The following is a 19,804-nucleotide window of genomic DNA, read 5'->3' as shown; positions in this document are numbered from 1 at the left end:
GTCCTCGTCCTCGTCCTAGTCCTTGAAGGATGTTGCACGAATGGGGAGCGGCAATGTCGTATTGTATTCCGGACAGGGTGTAGGAGTTCGCAAAGTCCGTATTGATCGGCTCCCTATCCTGTCCGGGTCGAGTCGCGTGCGCGTTCCTGGGAACCATGGCTTCGTACGATACCCACGGGAACCGATCCCAACCAACCAACCAACCAACCAACCAACCAACCAAGCAAGCAAGCAAGCAAGCAACTACCCCTGTCCGCTTTTGGCTCCTCCTCGACACCCCTTGCATCCATTCGAGCCCACTTCGCATTCATGAGCGAGACGCAACTCGTGTATGTAGCCGTACGATGATGGCAAGCAAGGGTGGTGACGACGGGAGACTACTACTCGCCCATCGTCTGCTTGCTTGCTTGCCTGTCTGCTTGCCTGCTGGTGGATGTGCACTAATAATGGAAATGGAGGCTGACTCACGACGATGGAAAGAGAGAAAGAGAAAAAGAGAGGAGGAGACTCAACAGCCACCCTCCGATGTGTCGGAGGATCGATCGATTGCGGATAAGAAGGAACCTGGGGGTGCGAAGCGCGCCCTACGATCACCCTCACTCACCCTTAATGGTCCGTGATAAGGAAAGCAGAATTGCCTTCTGGCTAGGCAAATCTTGTAATTCGAGCGTAACATCCACTAGATCCGAGATTACATAACTTTTTGTGGCAGTAGGGGAGGAGGGGGTGGGAATAGAGATACGTTGGAAAATGATAGGAGGATAACTTAAATGTATAAACGTCCTCGATTGTATTTTTTTTGTTGGTTTTTTTTTTTTTCAAACTTTTTTTTTCAATGCATTCATCAATTAATATCGGAAAGAATTTTCAATTTTATAAGGTTTCTCGTTCATTTTTCACAAATTTCTTTCTTTTCTTTTTTTTTCTTTATCCTTTTTGTTTTACTTTACAAGCGTAAAAGTTTGTATTATATTTCAATTTTCTCTCGTCCGAGTCTTCGATCGATACTTTTCATCTCAAAAATGCAGTTGTGTTTTTGGGAACGGTAACGTTTTTACGTTTCTCATTGAATATAAACTTGCGAATACGCGTGTAAAACATAAATGTGGCACAAAAATTACCAACTCGCGTATTCCGTGTTTACTTTGTAAGTACGACTATGTTGTTTTTTTTTTTTTTTTTTTTTTTCTAAACAAAACACACAATGAATGAACGTATGACAGCTTTTGTGTAAATGCTATTATCAATAAAACATCCCCTAAAACTAAACGAACGAACAATGATGATACTTATGTAAAATGATTATTTCCTTCGAATGACGAACTATGTGGTACGAACAAACAATGGATCATCATCATCATCATCATCATTTTGTGATCTTATGCCTGTTAAATGTGAAACGTCGCTAGAAAACGTTTTTATTTAATTGAATTAAATAATTTCTTAACTCTTAAAAAAGGTACGATTTTATCGATTCTCTGCTAAGCCAAGAATACCGACAGCGGCACAATCATAAATTCAATCATAAACTACTACAGTATTCAAAAACTCTCTTATAGAATCTTCGTCTCTAGCAAGCCACGCCGCATGCAATCTGATAGATTCTATGCTTTGCTGTACTGTTCTCTCTGTTCCAGGTATCGGATGATTTTCAAAGAAGTTTTCCACATCTTTGGCAAATTCTTCGGAGACAAAATTTTCGGTCGTTACCTTGATCAGTCTCGCGAGCAAGAAACCACCCTCGTAACGATCGAGAAGAGTTTTCCAATGTTCCTTGAAAAATTCCCAGGCGATGACACGTCCTTTATATTGCGACATCGTGACAGACATGAAACCAAAAACTGTATCCTGTGCTTTAACTTTCTCGCTCATGGAAAATTCGATGGTTTTTTTCAATAAATTTTCATATCGGATCGCGCCAAGAGCCTTCAATATTCTTTCTTTTTCTTCGTTGAGATCTGATTCTTCGTAGAGATTAAGCATGGTGTCGTAAGTAATATAATCACCTACAGAGAGGACAGCACGATAAACGGAACTTCTCAAGTCTGCAGAAAGGGGCACGGCTCCGGACACGTGAAGCGCAAATCTTTTCTTTGCCTCTCGTATAGTTTCCTCGTCGTTTGCTGCCGCCATACGATCTAATATGAGAGATCTCAGGAGCGTATCTAAATGACTTTCGTTAGGCTTTGGATACCATCCCAATCGTTTGCTAATGTCGCGCATTAGATTTCGAACGAATGCCTTAAATGTATCCGCAATATCGAGAGGAGATAAAAGTACGGCAATCTTTCCTATGCAATTCACTATACTGGACCATACCGTATAATTGTCCTCGTGTTGAAAAGCTTGCATCAATCTAAGTAATTCTACGGTCGAGGCATGTCCAGCTTGGACCATAGCAAAAAGATCGTCCAAAAGACCTAATCTGTCTAATGGAGGTAACGAGCGATCTTTAATGGCAGGCAAAAATAGAGACATCGCTTCTGGACTATAGCGAGTTCTGTAAAATCCAATCGTTCCAGGATTAATTTTGATCCAAGTACCTTCAGGTACGTCCTTAAGTACAAATTCTTTCGTTTTTTCATCCAATAATGCAGTTAGTACAGTTTCTTTGGGATTTTTCGAAGTGCTTACACTTATTGGTACAATCCACAATCGATTGTCCATATCTACAGATCCGTCTGCTAAAAATCTTTCTTGGGAGAGAGATAAAATTCTATTGTTACCTTCTTGTCGACAATCAACTTTAACAATAGGAAATCCTTGTTGTTTGGTCCACGTAGACATAACACTTCGAACGCTTTTATTGCTAGCCTCTTCCAAAGCAGCCCAAAGATCTTCCGTTTCTGCATTAGAATAACTATGCCTATTTAAGTACAAATTCATTCCCTTTCTGAAATCATCATCACCGATATAAGAGTGCAGCATTCTGATAATACACGCGCCTTTATAATACGATATATCATCGAAAATTTCATCTATTTCGGCTGGATGCTCGACTAACACTTCTATAGGATGGCTGTTCTTCAATGCATCCAATTCCAATGCTCTGATATGCGTATCTGATACAAATTGCGTCCAAATATCGTATTCGGGGAAAAGATGTGCAACGCAAAGGAATTCTACGAAAGAAGCGTATCCTTCGTTTAACCATAGATGCGTCCACCATTCCATGGTGACGAGATTACCAAACCATTGATGAGCTAATTCGTGTGCTACGACCAAAGCGATCCATTGTTTCCTAACAGCAGATGTGTTCTGCGGATCAACCAAGAGACAAGCTTCACGATACGTAACTAAACCCCAATTTTCCATGGCACCCGATGAAAAGTCCTTAATCGCAATAAGATCGATTTTTGGAAGCGGATACGCTATACCGAAATATGTTTTATAATAAGGCAAAACCTTTGTTGCTACTTCTAATGCAAATTGGCCTTGCTCTTGTTTAGTTTTTGGGGTATAAACTCGTACAAGTACACCATCGCTTGATTTGTCTTCTATCCAATCAAACTCTCCTATTACCACGGCGACCAGATAAGTAGACATAAGCGGAGTTCTTTCAAACGACAATATTTCAATCGATTCGGAAACCTTGATAGTTCTTTCCTTGATAGTCTGTAAAATAAAAACACGAAATAAGTCGAAGACAATTTAATAAAATAGAAAGAAGAGAAAAAGATAAGAAAAACATTCCCTTACGGAATTTCATTTACCATATTTGAAAGTGCAATAACACCAATTGGTACTTTTAAAGTAATATCGAATGTAGCTTTAAGAGCAGGTTCATCCCAGCATGGAAAACAACGCCTAGCATCCGTAGGTTCAAACTGCGTAACCGCTGCATACGAGAACGAACCGTCAGCCCTACAAAAAAATATACAAATTCATATAATAAACGTAGAAGAAAAGAAACAAACAAAAATACGTTCGTATAATTACTTTTTGGATTTTATCTACCTATAAGTATAATGTTTATATACCTTCTATATTTACTGCGATAAAAACCTTTCATCTTATCATTGATCTCTCCATCAAATTCCAAAGTAAGAATCACATCTTTACCGACTGGAAGTTTATCATCAAATACTAAAGTAGCTGTTTCTTCGGATGGGGATGTATTAATGCTCTTTGCAGAAATAGTACATCCATCATTATTAACATAATATGCGCTTTTAATATTGATTTCCAATGAATTTAAAACAATTGTATCAGTAGATGTGAGTACCTACATAAATAAGAAAGAAAATTAATATAGTATAAATTATTTGAACTGATTAAATAGAACTTTATCATTTCTATCGATCAAAATCTATGAGTTCTAAAATTTTCACTCATAAATTATCAATAAAAAATCACCATAAATAACAAAGCAATCTTAATACAAAACATTCATTTTAATACAAGACATTGCGTACGATTCTTTAAATTCTCTTTTCTCTATGTTATTGACTCTTTTTATAAATGATGATAAACAAAATGCTGCTAGTTATTTTAATTTAATTTAACATAGTTTTACTAAGCTAATCTAAAGCTTTGTATACAGATTGCGGTTATGTACGCCATATGGTTGCCAGACATTCTCTATTCACTTTCATTGAAAAATATTTAACGGTCCATCTAGATAGAAAGTTGCAGTTACCGTAAGCGATTTGCATTACAATAACTTACTTTAATATGCACATTTTCTGTTCCCTTGAAAACAAAATTTGTTATGTCCGGCACCAAAGTAATGTCATAGTGACAAGGCCGAACATTTTTGGGAAGTCGACGAAATGGTTTTTCTGTGATGCCCGTCATCTCTTGATCCCTTGTTTCAATGGTGGTGGAATAATTTTGACACTGTTTAACACTGTTACTATTCCACAAATTGTTCAGTAATTCCAGCTGCAAGAAACCACCACTACCTTTCTCTTTCTGCCGACTCATGGAATTTTTCCCGCATGCGCAGTAACCTGAAAACGCCTTGTTTGCAGTCTCGTATATATTCGGAAACGAAACGGGTGCTCCAGATCTCAGGGTCGTCAATCTTATTTCACTCCAAAACCACCGATAGATGGTTCTACTAGGCATTGCGAAAAAACTAATGGACCAATAAGAGAGGAGTAAATTCATAGCGCAAAATTAACGCGGGAATATGTGTAACATTTAAAATGACAGATATTACCTACCAAAGCATCTTTCCTTTACATATTATTCAATAAAAAGTTGTCCGCAATTTTCTTTCTCGCACAATCTCCTTCTTTGGTTGAAAGATTATCTGTATATTCGACAAATCAAAACTGTATCTTCACTAATTATAGTATTAATAAAATTTAGTGTCTCATCTAATTATATGAAATGTTTGGAAATAAAAAAATTATATGCAACTTGTTTTTTTTTGTAAATATTAATACTCCCATGATAATAAATTTTCTTCACTATTTTCTCAACAGACAAAATAACTGCAATCAGATAGTTTCTTTGTTTATATTTGTATGGTTTTATATCGAATTAATAAATCGCGATTTATTACACGAAAATTAAAATTTTTCTTCTCAAACATGTATCTGTGGCTCCATCTTGCGGTTAAAATAGAAAGTTTGTAATAAAATACCGACCTGATTTTTTATCGTTTCACTATAGATGGCAATAGCATCGGCGTTCATATGATAATAAATATAAAATTATTTTAAATGCATTTTGTTATAATAAATTATATATATATATATATATACAAAAATCAATTTATAATAAAAATTTTCATCTTAAAACTCGTATTATTACTTATGTAACTATATGTTTAATTAAAACGAATGATGAACGTATTATATATTCCGTAATATTTATTGATATCATAAAAAATATTAAGAATTCGATAAAATGTTTTAACATATTATAGAAAACAATCATAAAATATTACGACATATATTCGCTAATTTAATTACAATGTTTAAGCTAAGATTTATATATTACATAAAATCCTAACCTTATACACAGGATCGATCAAATTCTAAATACAATAATAATTATTAAAAATATAAATGAATGAACTCACGAATCGTATTATAATTTGTAAAGAATATTTGAAACCTTGAAAATACGAAAGTGATAATATGGAAAAGAAAAGAAAAAAAAAAAAAGAAAAGAAACTTACATTCACGTTAAAAGGATTTGACGCGCGTCGTGGGTTCTTGGCAGTAGCCAAGTAAGTTATCGGCGGTGCATCGTATTCAAGATGGCGGCTTAGGAGCGATAAAGCGCATAAGAGCGACCGCTCTGAGTGCAACCGTGCGTAAGCCGTGTTTCATTAAATTCTTTTATTTTTGAAAAATTTAGTGCGTGCGTAAAAATACCATTCACAAGACGGTTTAATCGTCTTTAAGAACGAATTGAATAATCGCAAATGAATCGTCCGAGATAGTCAGTGGTGGTGTGCGCGAGCACTCACCGTATTCAGGAAGACGCGCGTGCGACAGAGACAGAGGACATAAAGAAAAAAAGAGGAAGAAAGAAGAGAAAAGAAATACAGACGCAGAGAGAGAGAGAGAGAGAGAAAGAGAGAGAACGAAACGAACAGGGTCGGTCGGTCGCTTCGAAGTTCGGCGATCCCGGTCAAGTTCCAACTTTATAACATTTTCTGTGAGCCCTGGGAGAAAGTAGGATTTCAACGATAAAATAAGGCAAGGAAACACGCGTCTCGTTGTCGCCGTCGTCACCGCCACCGTTGCTACTACTATCATTCTATTACTGCTGTTACCTCTGTTGTTTCTATTACAATTACCATTTATTTCTATTATTGTTAAACTGCTATTCTCTGAACGTTGAAAAATTAGGGGACGAACCTTTTTCATGGCGATCGCCAGTGGTACGAGGATACGTCGTGCTTCGCCACCGTGGTATGAGCCACGACAAAGGTGAAGAAGAAAAGTATTACGCTTTCTTTACGATTGGTGACCTGTGACCTGACACCCGTGTTCAAAGGACGAGGACGACGGCGGCGGCGACAACGATAACGACAACGACCACGACCACGACCACGAAAAAGACGAAGACAACGCGATACACGCTGAAGAACATATAGCGACGACACACACACACAGAGTGCGTCACCGCCCATATGCGATGTGTGTTTCCTACGTACGAACGAATGAGTAATCATGTACTGTCAAGACAAGGGCTCGACCGCCTCAAAAAGCAAAGAGGGTAAGTCGACGCCCGCCAAGTTACTTCATTTCCTTCTGTACGTTTGAAGACACGCGATTATTCTCTTCTGCATTTAACATCATCTTTCTCTTATTTTTCATCTAATTCTATCTCTATTTACCATTCTTTATCATCAGTTACATTTGATAAATTCAATATCCTTATTGAAATCATTTAAAAATTGCATTTTGTTCCTCCTATTCATCCCCTTTTTCTTCCTTGCATCGTGTCTTATATCGGATTTTGATTCCTACGTGCGCGCATGTGGAAGAAACGAACCACGTTAATAAGAAGGTGGGTCGGACAACCCAGAGAAGAATCCACGATCGTGGGGGGTTGGTGGATGATTTGGTCGAAGAGGATGGTACGAGAAGAATCAGAACAACCGGGACAAAGAAACCAAAAACGTGTCGTTTATGAGGGAAGGCGGTAGGGATTAGTATCCAGGATTGTGTATTTCGAGGAAAAAAAAAGCCGATTGTTGTATGCGTTCTTGGCAAACCGCGTTATCTATCTTTCATTGTACACACGAGTAATCTATCGGTCGTGAGATCGTTCTAGTCTGTCTGTGATAGTCTTTGAACGCGAGACTTTTATTCTATCTTTCATTATCACCAAAGTATTTAAACGTATTCTTTTGTGTAACAAGTAATCTTCGATTAATTATACTTAATTGTACTTATTTTTGATCACAATTGTTATTGATACTGCTAAGATATGCGTGGTTTCAAAAGTTTAAAGAAGTACAAGATTACTGGCATAGGTATGGATTATTAATAATCATTGATATAAACTTATATAGAACACAGTACTATTATTTACAAGATTCACATATTTTCATTCCTCTTTTTCTTGCCCTTCTATCATTTTCTTTCTTCTTATAGATATCTTATCTTATTATGATTCTTCATTAACAACCATGAATTATAATGGTAAAAAGAATTTGAATGACAATGAGTTTGCTCTTGCACCTTTTTCCTAACAGTAAAACTACTTTCTTCTACAACAATAACTTCTTTTGTTCTAATAATTAAGTGTTTCTATTGAAAGACTGTCGTCGTTAAATGCATCCTATGTTCATATGCCATATGCCCATATACATGTAAAAATAATGCTTTTGCATTTGCATATATAATTATACATTTTACGTGGAATCTTAAGCAAGTTATATGTTCTTACTTTTACTATTTTCTTTTTTGCAAATGCAATGGCATATGATATATGAAATATGTAACATTTGATTTATATAAATATTAAGTTTTAAGTTTAACAAGCTTATAAGATTATATATGTTGTATTTATTACATGCAGGGTCAGTGACAATGCGAGAAAAAAAAGGAGGTGCTCTTAGCAGAGTGCAGAAATTGAAAAAACGACTTAGTCACAGTTTCGGTAGACTTTGTAAGTATGCTTATTATATTAATTGTTAAAAATATACCAATTTTATTTGAATAATTAATTTCTTCATACGTGGAATATATTTATTATTCATGGAATCTCTTTATAATTAATCACACATTAAAGTAATATCCAAAACTAGTCTTGGTAACAGCTTATAAATATCATTTAATTATGTAACGCTTTGTTATCAAAGTTTATTGCTGTTTATATAGACTTGTAAAGATTAATAAATTCGTACTCGTATTTGTCATGCGATATGTAGTTCCTTTTTCTTGATATTGATTAAAGGAATGAAAACAGATGAATTGCAAACTTTAATTTCTTATTAAAAATAGTTCATACGAAACATATATATTAATTAATACTTGTTATATCAATGCATTTCTTTTTTTTTTTAGCTATTTCTAAAGAAGAAGCTGACGATGCTGCAAATAGAGGTCAGCTGCCTTACAATGGTTATTCGGAGGAGTTCCTAGACCGTTTGGAACCAAACGGCAATATACCTGCGGATAAAGATCGACGATATGGTGAGGTTTAAATATATATCGTTTAATACTTTTGATACTATTTATGCTTCCTTTGTAATTGATTTTATAATTATATTCTTATATGTTCTAAGTATCATCTTTAAAAATGTAACTCTTTTCTCGCGTGATAACAATTAAATCATATAAGCTTTTTTAAAAAATGTTAAGAATGAAATTAAATGTTTTAGAATGGACAGGTGTTGGTGACCACGAGAGAGTGCATCGGCAGCTTTCCGTTTCTAGCGATTCCAAGCTTTTAGATGAAGATATAAGAGAAGAGGCAAGAGTGATTTTACGGCCTCGGCGTCCACCGCGGCCCAAGTCTGAAGTTTTTCTTGGGCCAGATCCACCACCTCGGAGAACCAAAAGGTTTTCAGCATTTGGGGTAAATGAATATTTTTATAAATATTTACTTACATCGATATACATTAATACAATTGCAAATATTTAATCAAATTTTCATTTATTCTCAACAGGGAGACTCTCCTTTTGGAAAATCCGAAGCTTATATAAAATTAGAACAGTTAGGAGAAGGATCTTATGCCACTGTGTTCAAAGGCTATAGTCACCTCACGAATCAGGTGGTGGCTCTTAAAGAAATTAGACTGCAAGAAGAAGAAGGTGCTCCGTTTACTGCCATTCGTGAGGCAAGCCTTCTTAAGGAATTAAAGCATAGTAATATTGTGACTTTACACGACATAATTCACACTCGCGAGACTCTTACTTTTGTTTTTGAATATGTTCACACTGATCTATCACAATACATGGACAGATATGGTAATGGAGGTCTGGATCCTCGCAATGTTAAGTTATTTCTTTTTCAATTGTTAAGAGGACTTGCATATTGTCATCGTAGGTAAAAACAATTTATATATTTTTCTTCTTTGTTATACTTTACAGATACTTTTAATCACTTTATATAAATATATTTGATTTTTTCTTTTTTAGGAGAGTGTTGCATAGAGATGTGAAACCTCAAAATTTGTTAATCAGTGAAATAGGAGAACTTAAATTAGCAGATTTTGGCCTTGCAAGGGCGAAATCTGTACCATCGCACACATATTCGCATGAGGTAGTGACATTATGGTATAGGCCACCCGATGTTCTATTGGGTTCTACGGAATATTCAACCTCACTTGATATGTGGGGAGTAGGTTGCATATTTGTAGAGATGTTGACTGGAGAACCGACATTCCCTGGTGTACGATGTACGTACGACCAACTTGATAAGATATTTAAAGTTTTGGGCACACCTACTGAAGAAACTTGGCCAGGTGTAACTCATCTCCCAGGATATAAACCAAACCAATTGTCGTTTTATCCATCAAGAAAATTGGGTCTTACATTTCCAAGGCTTTATGATATTGCCGACGGTGATAATATGGCATCATCTCTCCTACAATTGAATCCTGATCAGCGCATAGGTGCCGAAGAAGCTTTAAGACATCCTTATTTTGCCTCTCTTCCTAGAAAATTATATGAATTGCCCGATGGTAAAAAATCTTTTAGTTTTGTAACTCTTTCATAGAATATTCATTTTATTTTATTACTCTAATGTTTGTTTTTTTGCAGAAGTGTCAATATTCAGCGTTGAAGGTTGCCACTTGTATACAAATTCGAGGCATGGGTGCACAGACTCGCGTCACACTGCTCTTAAAACTTGAGGTTAAATGTAAATGAAAGGCAAATGACAAATAATGTTCACACGTACAGTGAAGACATTCGTTCTCGTTCATGCAATTGATGCGTTAAACTATTGGCATATATGCCATGACTATCCACCCATGCACTATTCATAGGCGCGTTGTTCGCTCTCTCTTTCTCTCTTTTTTCTTTCTCTTTCTTCATTTCTTCCTTTCTTTCTCTCTCTATCTTGTTCTTTCTCTATTTTTCTCTATCTTGTTCTTTCTCTATTTTTCTCTATCTTTTTCTTTCTCTCTCTCAGGGCTACTCATAAATTTTCCTTTTCTTTTTTCACGTCAAACTGCGATAATTTTTTTAAGAACTTATATACGTATTGAATTAAAAAAAGCAATGATAAATTATACATTGTAACTGGCCAAGGAAACAAGAAAGTAAGCTATCTGTGGCTAAAAGAAAGATAAAGGTTTTAAGCGATTTGCACGCTAAATTTAGAAAGCAAAAAGCACGCACGACCCATCCTCGCACTTCGTCCAAATACTAGATTTAGATTGATACCAATCAAAAAAAAAAAATGATATATAAGCCGCCACGTTGTGTCTCCGGATCTCATACTCGATATGGGGTTGGCGGTTACTGATTAGCAAAAATATTACGAAGTAATTATCATCTTAGAAAAATTTTGGAAGATCTGTAGCACGCTGTGTAAATTTTATGCTACTTTCGGGCCTTTTGTTGGTCGTTGAAACAATCGAGAGTATTGATATATTTAAAGTCATTATTGATATTAAATTTGTTGCTAATAATATAAAACGATCATAGTAAATTAATAGGAATCATAATAAAATTAGAATATCATTATATATCGACTGTTGCAGCTACCATCATTATACGAAAGAGCAAAGTTATTCAGAACTTATCGTTGATAATATCAATGGTAATGATCTATAGCTATAAGTAATTAATATTATAATATGATAAAATGTCAGCAGACAATAGGTTTCTGACGGTAATATAAAGTAAAATAAATAGTAACGATCAAAGAATGAAATAATAATGTAGATTTAAAGTAAAATTTAATTTGTTTAGTCGTGCAGATAACTATCGTTAACAGATAGTGGTGCTTTGAAAAATCATAGAAAACATTTTTAATTAGTTTATATTTATCCTTTGTACAATTTATTGGCATTTTATTTTATTTCCGATTGAACTTTTAAAATTGTATATAGAAATATACCAACTTAAAAATCGTTGGCAATAGTAGAATAAGGATAGAATAAAAAGTAAAGCGAATACAGTTCTTCCAAATTTGATCTAAGTTACGATGACTATTGCGATATTACTACTCCTCCGTAGGTTATATTTATACCGATTTTTCAGCACACTTATAAAAATGTCAATGAGGTGAAAGTAACAAAAAAAAGGGGGGAAACAAATATTTCGAAAAAATTCGAAACATTATTACTATATTTATCGTTATTATTTGAAAAGAGAAGCGCAGATGGTAGATTGTAAATAGAACATCAAGTTCGTATTATTGATGCTGAGATAGCTGAGCTGAGGTGAATAAATGTTAATTTATGATAAATTAAATTGCAATACGGCACTCTAGATTCCTCTTCTTCAGTCTTTCAGTTTCTTTTTTATTTTTATTTTCTCACATTCAATGACGTGCCAGTTGCTTTAGTCGTTAGGTGTATTATAACGCAAAAAATTGTTGTAATTATAATACTTTATCCTATTATCAATTTTTGTACACTTTAATTCCAGGCTAATTATATTTTGTTTGTAATCTTACTGATGAATCATTAATAATCAATCTTCTTTGATGTATCAAAGAAGATAAAGAATTGTTTTGAATTATAAATCTGTGTCTATTTAAAAGTGATTTCTCTTCCCAACACTACAATGATAAATTATACTATTATTAATATTTTTCTTATTGATTTTCTGAGATATTCTTTGCAATAATAAATTACTATTAGTTTTTGTCTTTCTATTTTTTAAATAAATTTTTAATTTTTAACTTCTGTTTTACCAATAGATAAAAAGATCAATATAATATGTGAAAAAAATTAAGAAAATCTAATAAATTTAATTGGAGATTTGTAACTTAAAAGATTAAAGTAAACATACAAATTTTATATTAATTAATTTGATTTATATACTAATTAATGTATTAAACTTTTATTATTTTCATGTGATACTCTATTTTATCGACACTCTACCAGAAATAAATCAAAGCATATTGATATCAATAACTATTAGTAGTTTTAAATTATTTAATCTAATAAAAATCTATTATTTATATTTAATGTCTATACATATGTATAGTATATACTTACATAAAATTATTATTTAGAAACATGTAAAATTCTTAGGTTATGTTACTACATAGCTTGACCTAACCTATATTATTAGATTTATTCGAATTCATCACAATTATGAATTTGGTATAAAATATACAAGTATCAGTATTATATAAAATTAAGAATCATGTCTGAAACAGACGAAATTAAAACAAAAATAGAATTTAAGAAGAAAATACGCAAATCTATAAGAAAACGGCAATCATCTACAGATGATGAATCTAATGAAAATGAAGAAAGTTCTGTCAGGTTAGTTATAAATATTAATGTTATAAATCAAATATATAAGTGATATTTTTAAAATATGTGAAAAAATAGTATATACTTTTTTTTAGGGAAAAAGTAGAAGAAACTAAAATTATTCAGAAGTTAAGGGAAAGACCAAGTGGTGTAAATATTGTTGGACTAGCATTAGGAGAAAAAGTAGAAACTGATATAATAAACGTAAGCTTTAAAATTATATATTAATTTAATTTAAAGTAGAATGAATGTTACCCTATAACAATTTTCTTAATTTTCAGTCAGATCCTTTTAACGTTAAAACCGGAGGAATGGTAAATATGTCTGCATTAAAAAACACAAAACTCAAAGCAAATGATGCATACGAAACTGGTATTGGTACACAATTTAATGCTGAAACTAATAAAAGAGACGAAGATGAAGAAATGTAAATATATAAACATTTCTTTTACATATATTTTATTCTCTCTATAAATACTGAATAGTTATTAATGTTTATTTGTAAATATATTTATTAGGGTAAAATATATAGAGGAGCAATTATCGAAACGTAAAAGTAAAAATAAAGATGACGCAGACTCTAGTACAAGCAATGATAAAGGATCATATTGTTCACCAGAAGAAGCTGCATTACAAGCTGTACCAGAACATCTTAGACAAAGTTCAGCTCATCGTAGTGAAGAAATGCTTTCAAATCAAATGCTTTCTGGAATTCCAGAAGTAGATCTTGGAATAGAGTAAGCTATTATTCTATAATTAGTATAATATATGAATTATTATAATTTTTAATATAATTTATTTAATATTTAAGGGCAAAAATTCGTAACATCGAGGCTACAGAAGAGGCAAAATTGAAATTACTTTGGGATAGGCATAGGAAAAAAGATGGTCCATCACAATTTGTACCAACTAACATGGCTGTCAATTTTGTACAACATAACAGATGTAAGTTCTGCATAGGCAGGTAACATATTATAATTAATACATTTAATTTGAAAAATAATATCTATACTCTATTCTTTATTATCTTTCAGTTAATATCGAAGAATCAGATTTCCAAAAATCAAGACAAGATAATGATGAGGATAGAAAAAAAATTATAACTCCTAAAGAAGATTTTAAAGGAAAGCGAAAAGATAATGGTGAAAAAGCAACTGATGACTATCATTATGAGAGATTTAAAAAACAATTTAGAAGATTTTAAATATAATATTTAAATTTAACATGTTGACTATATATACAGAGCGAAATGTTTTGGTTCTTGCACAGCGTTGCAATTATGGTATATATACAAGGCTCCCATTTTCACTTCTCCTTCTATAATTTTTACTCTAATAAGTACATATTTTCTCTTATCGTATTCACTTCTCTCTTCTTTCTTCTTATACGATCTCTTCTCTGCTACGTCGCTTCTTCTTATCATCTTTTTTCTCCTTATTCCATTTCTTATTGTAAGCGTAAAAATAAAAAGTAAATACATATGTTATAAAATTAACTTCTACGAATAAAAAAAACATAGAATGAGAATGTATTAAACGCTGCTTCTTTACTAATGTTATTGTTTTGTATTTTTAAAGGCAGACTTTTATTTATTTCTGTGTTTGTTTATATTGATTCTTTGATTGAAATTATTTTAGAAATAATTATCAAATGTATTATCTTAAATTTTTGATAAGCCTAACAGAAATGTATATGTGCATATTAAAATATATATTAAATGTATTAAATTGCTAAGAAATTAAAATAATCAATAAATATATTTTTGTCAATATCGATTTTTAGATTAAAATTATTGTTAAATGTATCTCAAATTTTTGATAAAATAATTACAATGCATATACGTATATTAAAACATCATTAAGACATCATACTATTCCTAAGAATGGAGAATATCAATCTATGCGATCGCATACAAAAAATGCAACATTTTTCAAAACGAACACTGATTCTATGATTGCATTGCCCGCAATCGCAACTAAAGCTCTGAAAATCAAAGTTTAATTAAAGCAAGTCGTAGCGTACTTCTGTTTATTTATTATGTTAATAATAAAAAATATATTATAATCGTTTTATTATTCAATTATTTAAACTACGTATTTCAAAAATTCTGGAATCGTGCTACTATTTTTTGTATGCTTTAATTATTAATAAAAAAAATTATTCAAATATTGTAACCACAAACTTGTAAACTATATAAAAAAAAAAAGATAAAATACAAACGAACAAATATCGCGAATAAAGAATAAATTTCATCGGGATAGGGTTATTTTTACAGAAGTATGCTAATTGCCTTAATACTTATAGGAAAGAATAGATATAGCATTAATGTAAAACTAAACAAAGTACAATATTTATAAAGTCGGTAAGTCGCATTACCGACCGAAAAATGCTGATGGTAAATTACCATCAGAGTTACCGACAGTAGGAAAACCTTCATGGTAAATTACCATCAGTGTTACCGACAGTAGGAAGACCGACAGTAGAAAAACTAATTACTTTATAATGTTTTTTAATAACTTTTATGTATTTACAGATACCAGGGAGTTGTACAAAATTATAGAAATTAAAGTTGCGATGTATAAAAGAGATTGCATTCGATTCATTCATTGCATTGCACAGGAACATTAAAAAAAATGTACATTTGTTTAGACATTTACATAAAAATGAAAAAATGCTAAAATCAGAGCGTTTTATCTTAATTTCTCTTTATTTCAAATAAAATTCTCGTTACACACATGCGCAACGTTAGGAAAGTCATATAAATAAAATTTAAAAAAACAAATTTTATAGAGCACAATGGCTCAATCTAACGACGTATTTCGAGGAGGAGGGATCACAGAACATATACTCCTAGTTTTTAAGCAACAATAGACACTTGCATCTATTATATTAACAATTATTTTAATGCACTAATGCACTCTCTTTATGTTACAGCTAAATTTTACCCTCGAAGTCATCACTGCGCAGAAGCATTAAAATAATTACTTAAAATAGATAAAAATACGAAAATCATAACGTTATAATCTTAAATTTATCGATTAGATGGATTATTCACTTTATACACATGCGCAACGTTAGGAAAGTCAGATAAACAACGTTTAATAAAAGTACTTTCATAGAGGACAAGAGCTCATTTCAACGGTGGATTTCGAAGGGAACGATACATAGATCGTATATTCCTAGCTTTTAGACAACAATAGACATTCCTATCGATTATTTAACAATTTTTTAAATATTCTGATACACTCTACTTATATTTCAGATTGTTAAAACACATATGTACTGATTTAAACATTACATACTTATTAACATACTTTGAATATAAAATAATTTTAATGTGATATTTTTCTGAATGAAAATTTTATTATCCAAAGTTATCATTGCACAGGGATGTTAAAAAAAATGTATATTAATTTAAACGATTACATAAAAATTGAAAAAATGTTTAAATCAGAACGTTGCCATGTGATAAAGTTTTTAGTGTATATTGTCTTTATTTTACTCGTTATTTTTTAAATATTACCAAGGAACGTATACACCTAATAGAAAAATAAATTAGATAACAATAATTATTAATTGGATTAGTAATTAGATAATTATAATTAATAATAAAATAGATATTTAATTTAGAAATTAAAAGTAAAAAAATTTACTAAAGAAATATTTAAAGTTATATTTGTTGTAAAATTTCCAATAGCAATGTATATGTAATATTTAGTTCTTGTGTGTGCCTTCAGGAATGCGTATTAATATAATATACAAAATACATATATTTTAAAAAATAGTCATGGCGTTCAAAAAGGAAAATATCTCCACGATTTGTTGTTAAATCCAACGATGATCACCTGTAACAAAAAGCAAAATATATTAATCATACAATCAAGTGATACAATAGCCTAACATATAAATCGTCCAATTGGCGATGCACTTTTCAATTGAATTCTCTATTTACTTTTATCAAATCTCTAATTACCGCAGCAATAAAATTAAATGTAAACGCGTGATTTTACATTTACATAAAATAAATAAAAATATATATAAAAAAATAGAAAGATTAAAAATACTAAGTTACTAAAAAAAATAATATCTATTAATTATTGTGAAATACTATTAAACTGCATTATATAAAAAGAAAAATTGCAAATTTAATAAAATAAGATCACAGTGAAAAATTTTAAAAACGAAACAAGAAAAAAAAAATTATTGTAATATTTACCGAACGTTATTTAAGCTTTAAAATTGAATAATACAAAAATTTTAATATTTCTGACTCTAACTAAACACATATGCATCTGTTAGACGATATAGACACAAATTTGGTGTCCCAAGGAGATGGAATGGTCCATCATCTCCAATTACAACTACAAAATTAATGACGAGCAAGAATGTAATATAATAAAATATAAAATATGACTAGAGAGCTATTCTCGAAAAGTTCGAATTTGAACCTTTGAAAATAACTCAACAGTCTGTGTAGTTGCCCTCTTCAGCCACAATTAAGTGGGGGCCTCTTCGGCATTAGCCTCTTCTTTCTTCATTCCCTGAAAACTGCATTGGACATTTTCTACGTGCAAGAAAGATAAGATCTTTCATACTACTTTAAGCAAATTACCTCGTATCTTTTTATGATTTAAATCATTAATTATTAAAAAATTAATTGACGTTCACTGTTCATTAGTAAAGCTCGTGAACCATGAATGAACTTAGAGTTCATTGACATATACACGAGTACAATTAATTATATGTCCAAGCAGATAATTATCGATGACCTAAACACACGTCGCACTTTTAATTTCAAGTAATAAAATAGAATTGAAATAAATAATGCAATAAATGTTATGCATTTTCTTGCAATATTTTAATTTCATTCATTCGTTATATTTCTAATTGAGAAAATCGCGATTGTGCGAAGTGCTAATATTATAATGCTTAAAACTAAGTATCAAACTCATCAAAGTATTTGCGAATTTGTTCGACTCTATCTCGTTCGAGATAGAATCGAAATAGAAATGAATCTTTCAATCGTTGCAAATCACTTTGAATCATGATACATAATGAAGATTACAGAAGAGTCACAAAATAAATTTACATAGCAAGCATATTAGAATAAATAAAAAAAAAATGTTTGTAACAATTCTGTATAAACCAGGAGGCGGAATTTCCACTCCGGAGTGGAAGCAAGCCTAGTGCCTTTCCTGGATCCTACCTACTTAAAATTAAAGTTTTCACATTCGCTCAAAGAAGTATGCTACCTGCCTGCCAATTACCCATATTTAAAAAGAGCAAATACACATACGTACCCACCCTCTCACTCCACGATTCTCTCACATACCACCAGGGTGCAAAAGCCTAAACTAGAGAGCATGCCCCGGGGCACCTCCGACACCCTAGTTCAAACGCGTTTTTTCTAAACATATGGGAGTACGTACCAATGCTGTAATCGACTGTCAAGGCTAATGATTATTGCAAATATGACTAATGCAAAAATACAAGTATACACTAGTATATATTGCATACTAGTTATATACGAGTATATCATAGTTTCCACAAATAAATGCGGTAACTCTACTATTCAAAACGATTTTATTATGAAAAAAAATTAGAAAAATTTAATATAAATATAAAAATACAGATATACACGCGTATTTGTCATATCACACGTGATATGTAGAAGTAGTGCTCTCAGTATTAAATGATGTAATAATTAAAAAATATCGCGAAACGATGTACAGTACACACTACCTAATACGCACACACAGGTGTAAAGTACATCGTGCAACCACTAGCACAATAACAGCCGCCAATAGGGGAAAAACTTAAAACTAAACCCACACTAACTGTTTCTCACCCATACGTGTAACACCTGGGCACACGCATAGATGAGAACGCAAAAAGTATGGGGGGGAGAAACGGGAGATTAGTATATTAGAAGCTGAAAATCCTGATCTAAAAAATATGATTAAAAACACATATATACATAAGACATAAATACATTTTTATAGAAATTTATCTAAGCGGCTAAGGACTCTACAATTTATTTGATAAATAAAAACTTTTAATATATTTTAATATAACTTTTAATATCTTTTAATTAATATATAAAAAAACCTCGGACGACTCCTTTCATTAAGTTGGCTGTTCTAATAAAAGAACTGGGCTTTGAGCCACCACTTAACTGCTAGAATCTATCCGTCGCGAATGAGTTTGTCTTCTTGCTCATTTATTTATAATATCGAAAAATATCGATATATTAAAATTAATCGCGATTAGATAAACTAAATACGAAGCAATGCATGTAAGACGTACGTATTACATGCTTTTCTGGACGTTTTCTGGACGAAAACGAGTAAATTAATGCTCGATTTCACCACTACTAACCACGAACAAAACACGTAATAAAAAAGAAAGTGCATTTATTAATTGCATTATTAATTAAATGAATTT

General features: G+C 32.0%; 3 protein-coding genes across 6 annotated transcripts; 2 read left to right on the top strand and 1 right to left on the bottom strand.

Moving 5' to 3' along the window:
- Window positions 1-1,443: 1,443 nt before the first annotated feature.
- LOC122518806 (puromycin-sensitive aminopeptidase) lies at window positions 1,444-6,152 on the bottom strand. Of its 2 annotated transcripts, XM_043637909.1 has the most exons (6): window positions 6,134-6,152; window positions 5,169-5,257; window positions 4,669-5,080; window positions 3,981-4,225; window positions 3,714-3,864; window positions 1,444-3,615 (listed from the first exon to the last, which is right to left on the bottom strand). In XM_043637909.1, exons 2-6 carry the CDS (start codon window positions 5,174-5,176, stop codon window positions 1,519-1,521), a joined length of 2,913 nt encoding a protein of 970 aa, XP_043493844.1. In that variant the 5' UTR covers window positions 5,177-5,257; window positions 6,134-6,152; the 3' UTR covers window positions 1,444-1,518. The 2 variants fall into 2 exon arrangements, with proteins under 2 accessions (XP_043493844.1, XP_043493845.1); XM_043637910.1 differs by lacking the exon at window positions 6,134-6,152 and having other exon boundaries at window positions 4,669-4,952.
- LOC122518807 (cyclin-dependent kinase 14) lies at window positions 6,000-10,827 on the top strand. Of its 3 annotated transcripts, none has more exons than XM_043637913.1 (7): window positions 6,000-7,182; window positions 8,494-8,583; window positions 8,982-9,110; window positions 9,308-9,495; window positions 9,587-9,966; window positions 10,059-10,603; window positions 10,683-10,827. In XM_043637913.1, the coding sequence occupies exons 1-7, from the start codon at window positions 7,137-7,139 to the stop codon at window positions 10,772-10,774; spliced, it is 1,470 nt and encodes a 489-aa protein (XP_043493848.1). In that variant the 5' UTR covers window positions 6,000-7,136; the 3' UTR covers window positions 10,775-10,827. The 3 variants fall into 3 exon arrangements, with proteins under 3 accessions (XP_043493848.1, XP_043493846.1, XP_043493847.1); XM_043637911.1 differs by having other exon boundaries at window positions 6,001-7,182; window positions 9,299-9,495; XM_043637912.1 differs by lacking the exon at window positions 6,000-7,182 and adding an exon at window positions 7,209-7,945 and having other exon boundaries at window positions 9,299-9,495.
- Window positions 10,828-13,123: 2,296 nt separating this feature from the next.
- LOC122518805 (telomere length and silencing protein 1 homolog) lies at window positions 13,124-14,824 on the top strand. The gene is made up of 6 exons (XM_043637907.1): window positions 13,124-13,369; window positions 13,456-13,564; window positions 13,642-13,787; window positions 13,879-14,097; window positions 14,172-14,305; window positions 14,395-14,824. Exons 1-6 carry the CDS (start codon window positions 13,248-13,250, stop codon window positions 14,562-14,564), a joined length of 900 nt encoding a protein of 299 aa, XP_043493842.1. The 5' UTR covers window positions 13,124-13,247; the 3' UTR covers window positions 14,565-14,824.
- Window positions 14,825-19,804: the final 4,980 nt, after the last annotated feature.

The sequence above is a fragment of the Polistes fuscatus genome, unplaced genomic scaffold (assembly GCF_010416935.1).
Source record: "Polistes fuscatus isolate 324 unplaced genomic scaffold, CU_Pfus_HIC Scaffold26, whole genome shotgun sequence".
Taxonomy (NCBI): Eukaryota; Metazoa; Arthropoda; class Insecta; order Hymenoptera; family Vespidae; genus Polistes; species Polistes fuscatus.
This window is presented reverse-complemented; position numbering and strand designations above follow the sequence as displayed.

Excerpts from the sequence above, each read along its gene's own strand:
- LOC122518805 (XM_043637907.1), top strand. The coding sequence starts at position 13,248 with ATGTCTGAAACAGACGAAATTAAAACAAAAATAGAATTTAAGAAGAAA. Across the intron at positions 13,788-13,878 it reads AGAGACGAAGATGAAGAAAT|GGTAAAATATATAGAGGAGC; the intron begins GTAAATATATAA and ends TATATTTATTAG. Across the intron at positions 14,098-14,171 it reads GAAGTAGATCTTGGAATAGA|GGCAAAAATTCGTAACATCG; the intron begins GTAAGCTATTAT and ends TTAATATTTAAG.
- LOC122518807 (XM_043637911.1), top strand. The coding sequence starts at position 7,137 with ATGTACTGTCAAGACAAGGGCTCGACCGCCTCAAAAAGCAAAGAGG. Across the intron at positions 9,111-9,298 it reads GGATAAAGATCGACGATATG|AATGGACAGGTGTTGGTGAC; the intron begins GTGAGGTTTAAA and ends TAAATGTTTTAG. Across the intron at positions 9,496-9,586 it reads AAAGGTTTTCAGCATTTGGG|GGAGACTCTCCTTTTGGAAA; the intron begins GTAAATGAATAT and ends TATTCTCAACAG.
- LOC122518806 (XM_043637909.1), bottom strand. Across the intron at positions 3,865-3,980 it reads TATCGCAGTAAATATAGAAG|GGCTGACGGTTCGTTCTCGT; the intron begins GTATATAAACAT and ends ATTTTTTTGTAG. Across the intron at positions 3,616-3,713 it reads TTATTGCACTTTCAAATATG|ACTATCAAGGAAAGAACTAT; the intron begins GTAAATGAAATT and ends TTTATTTTACAG.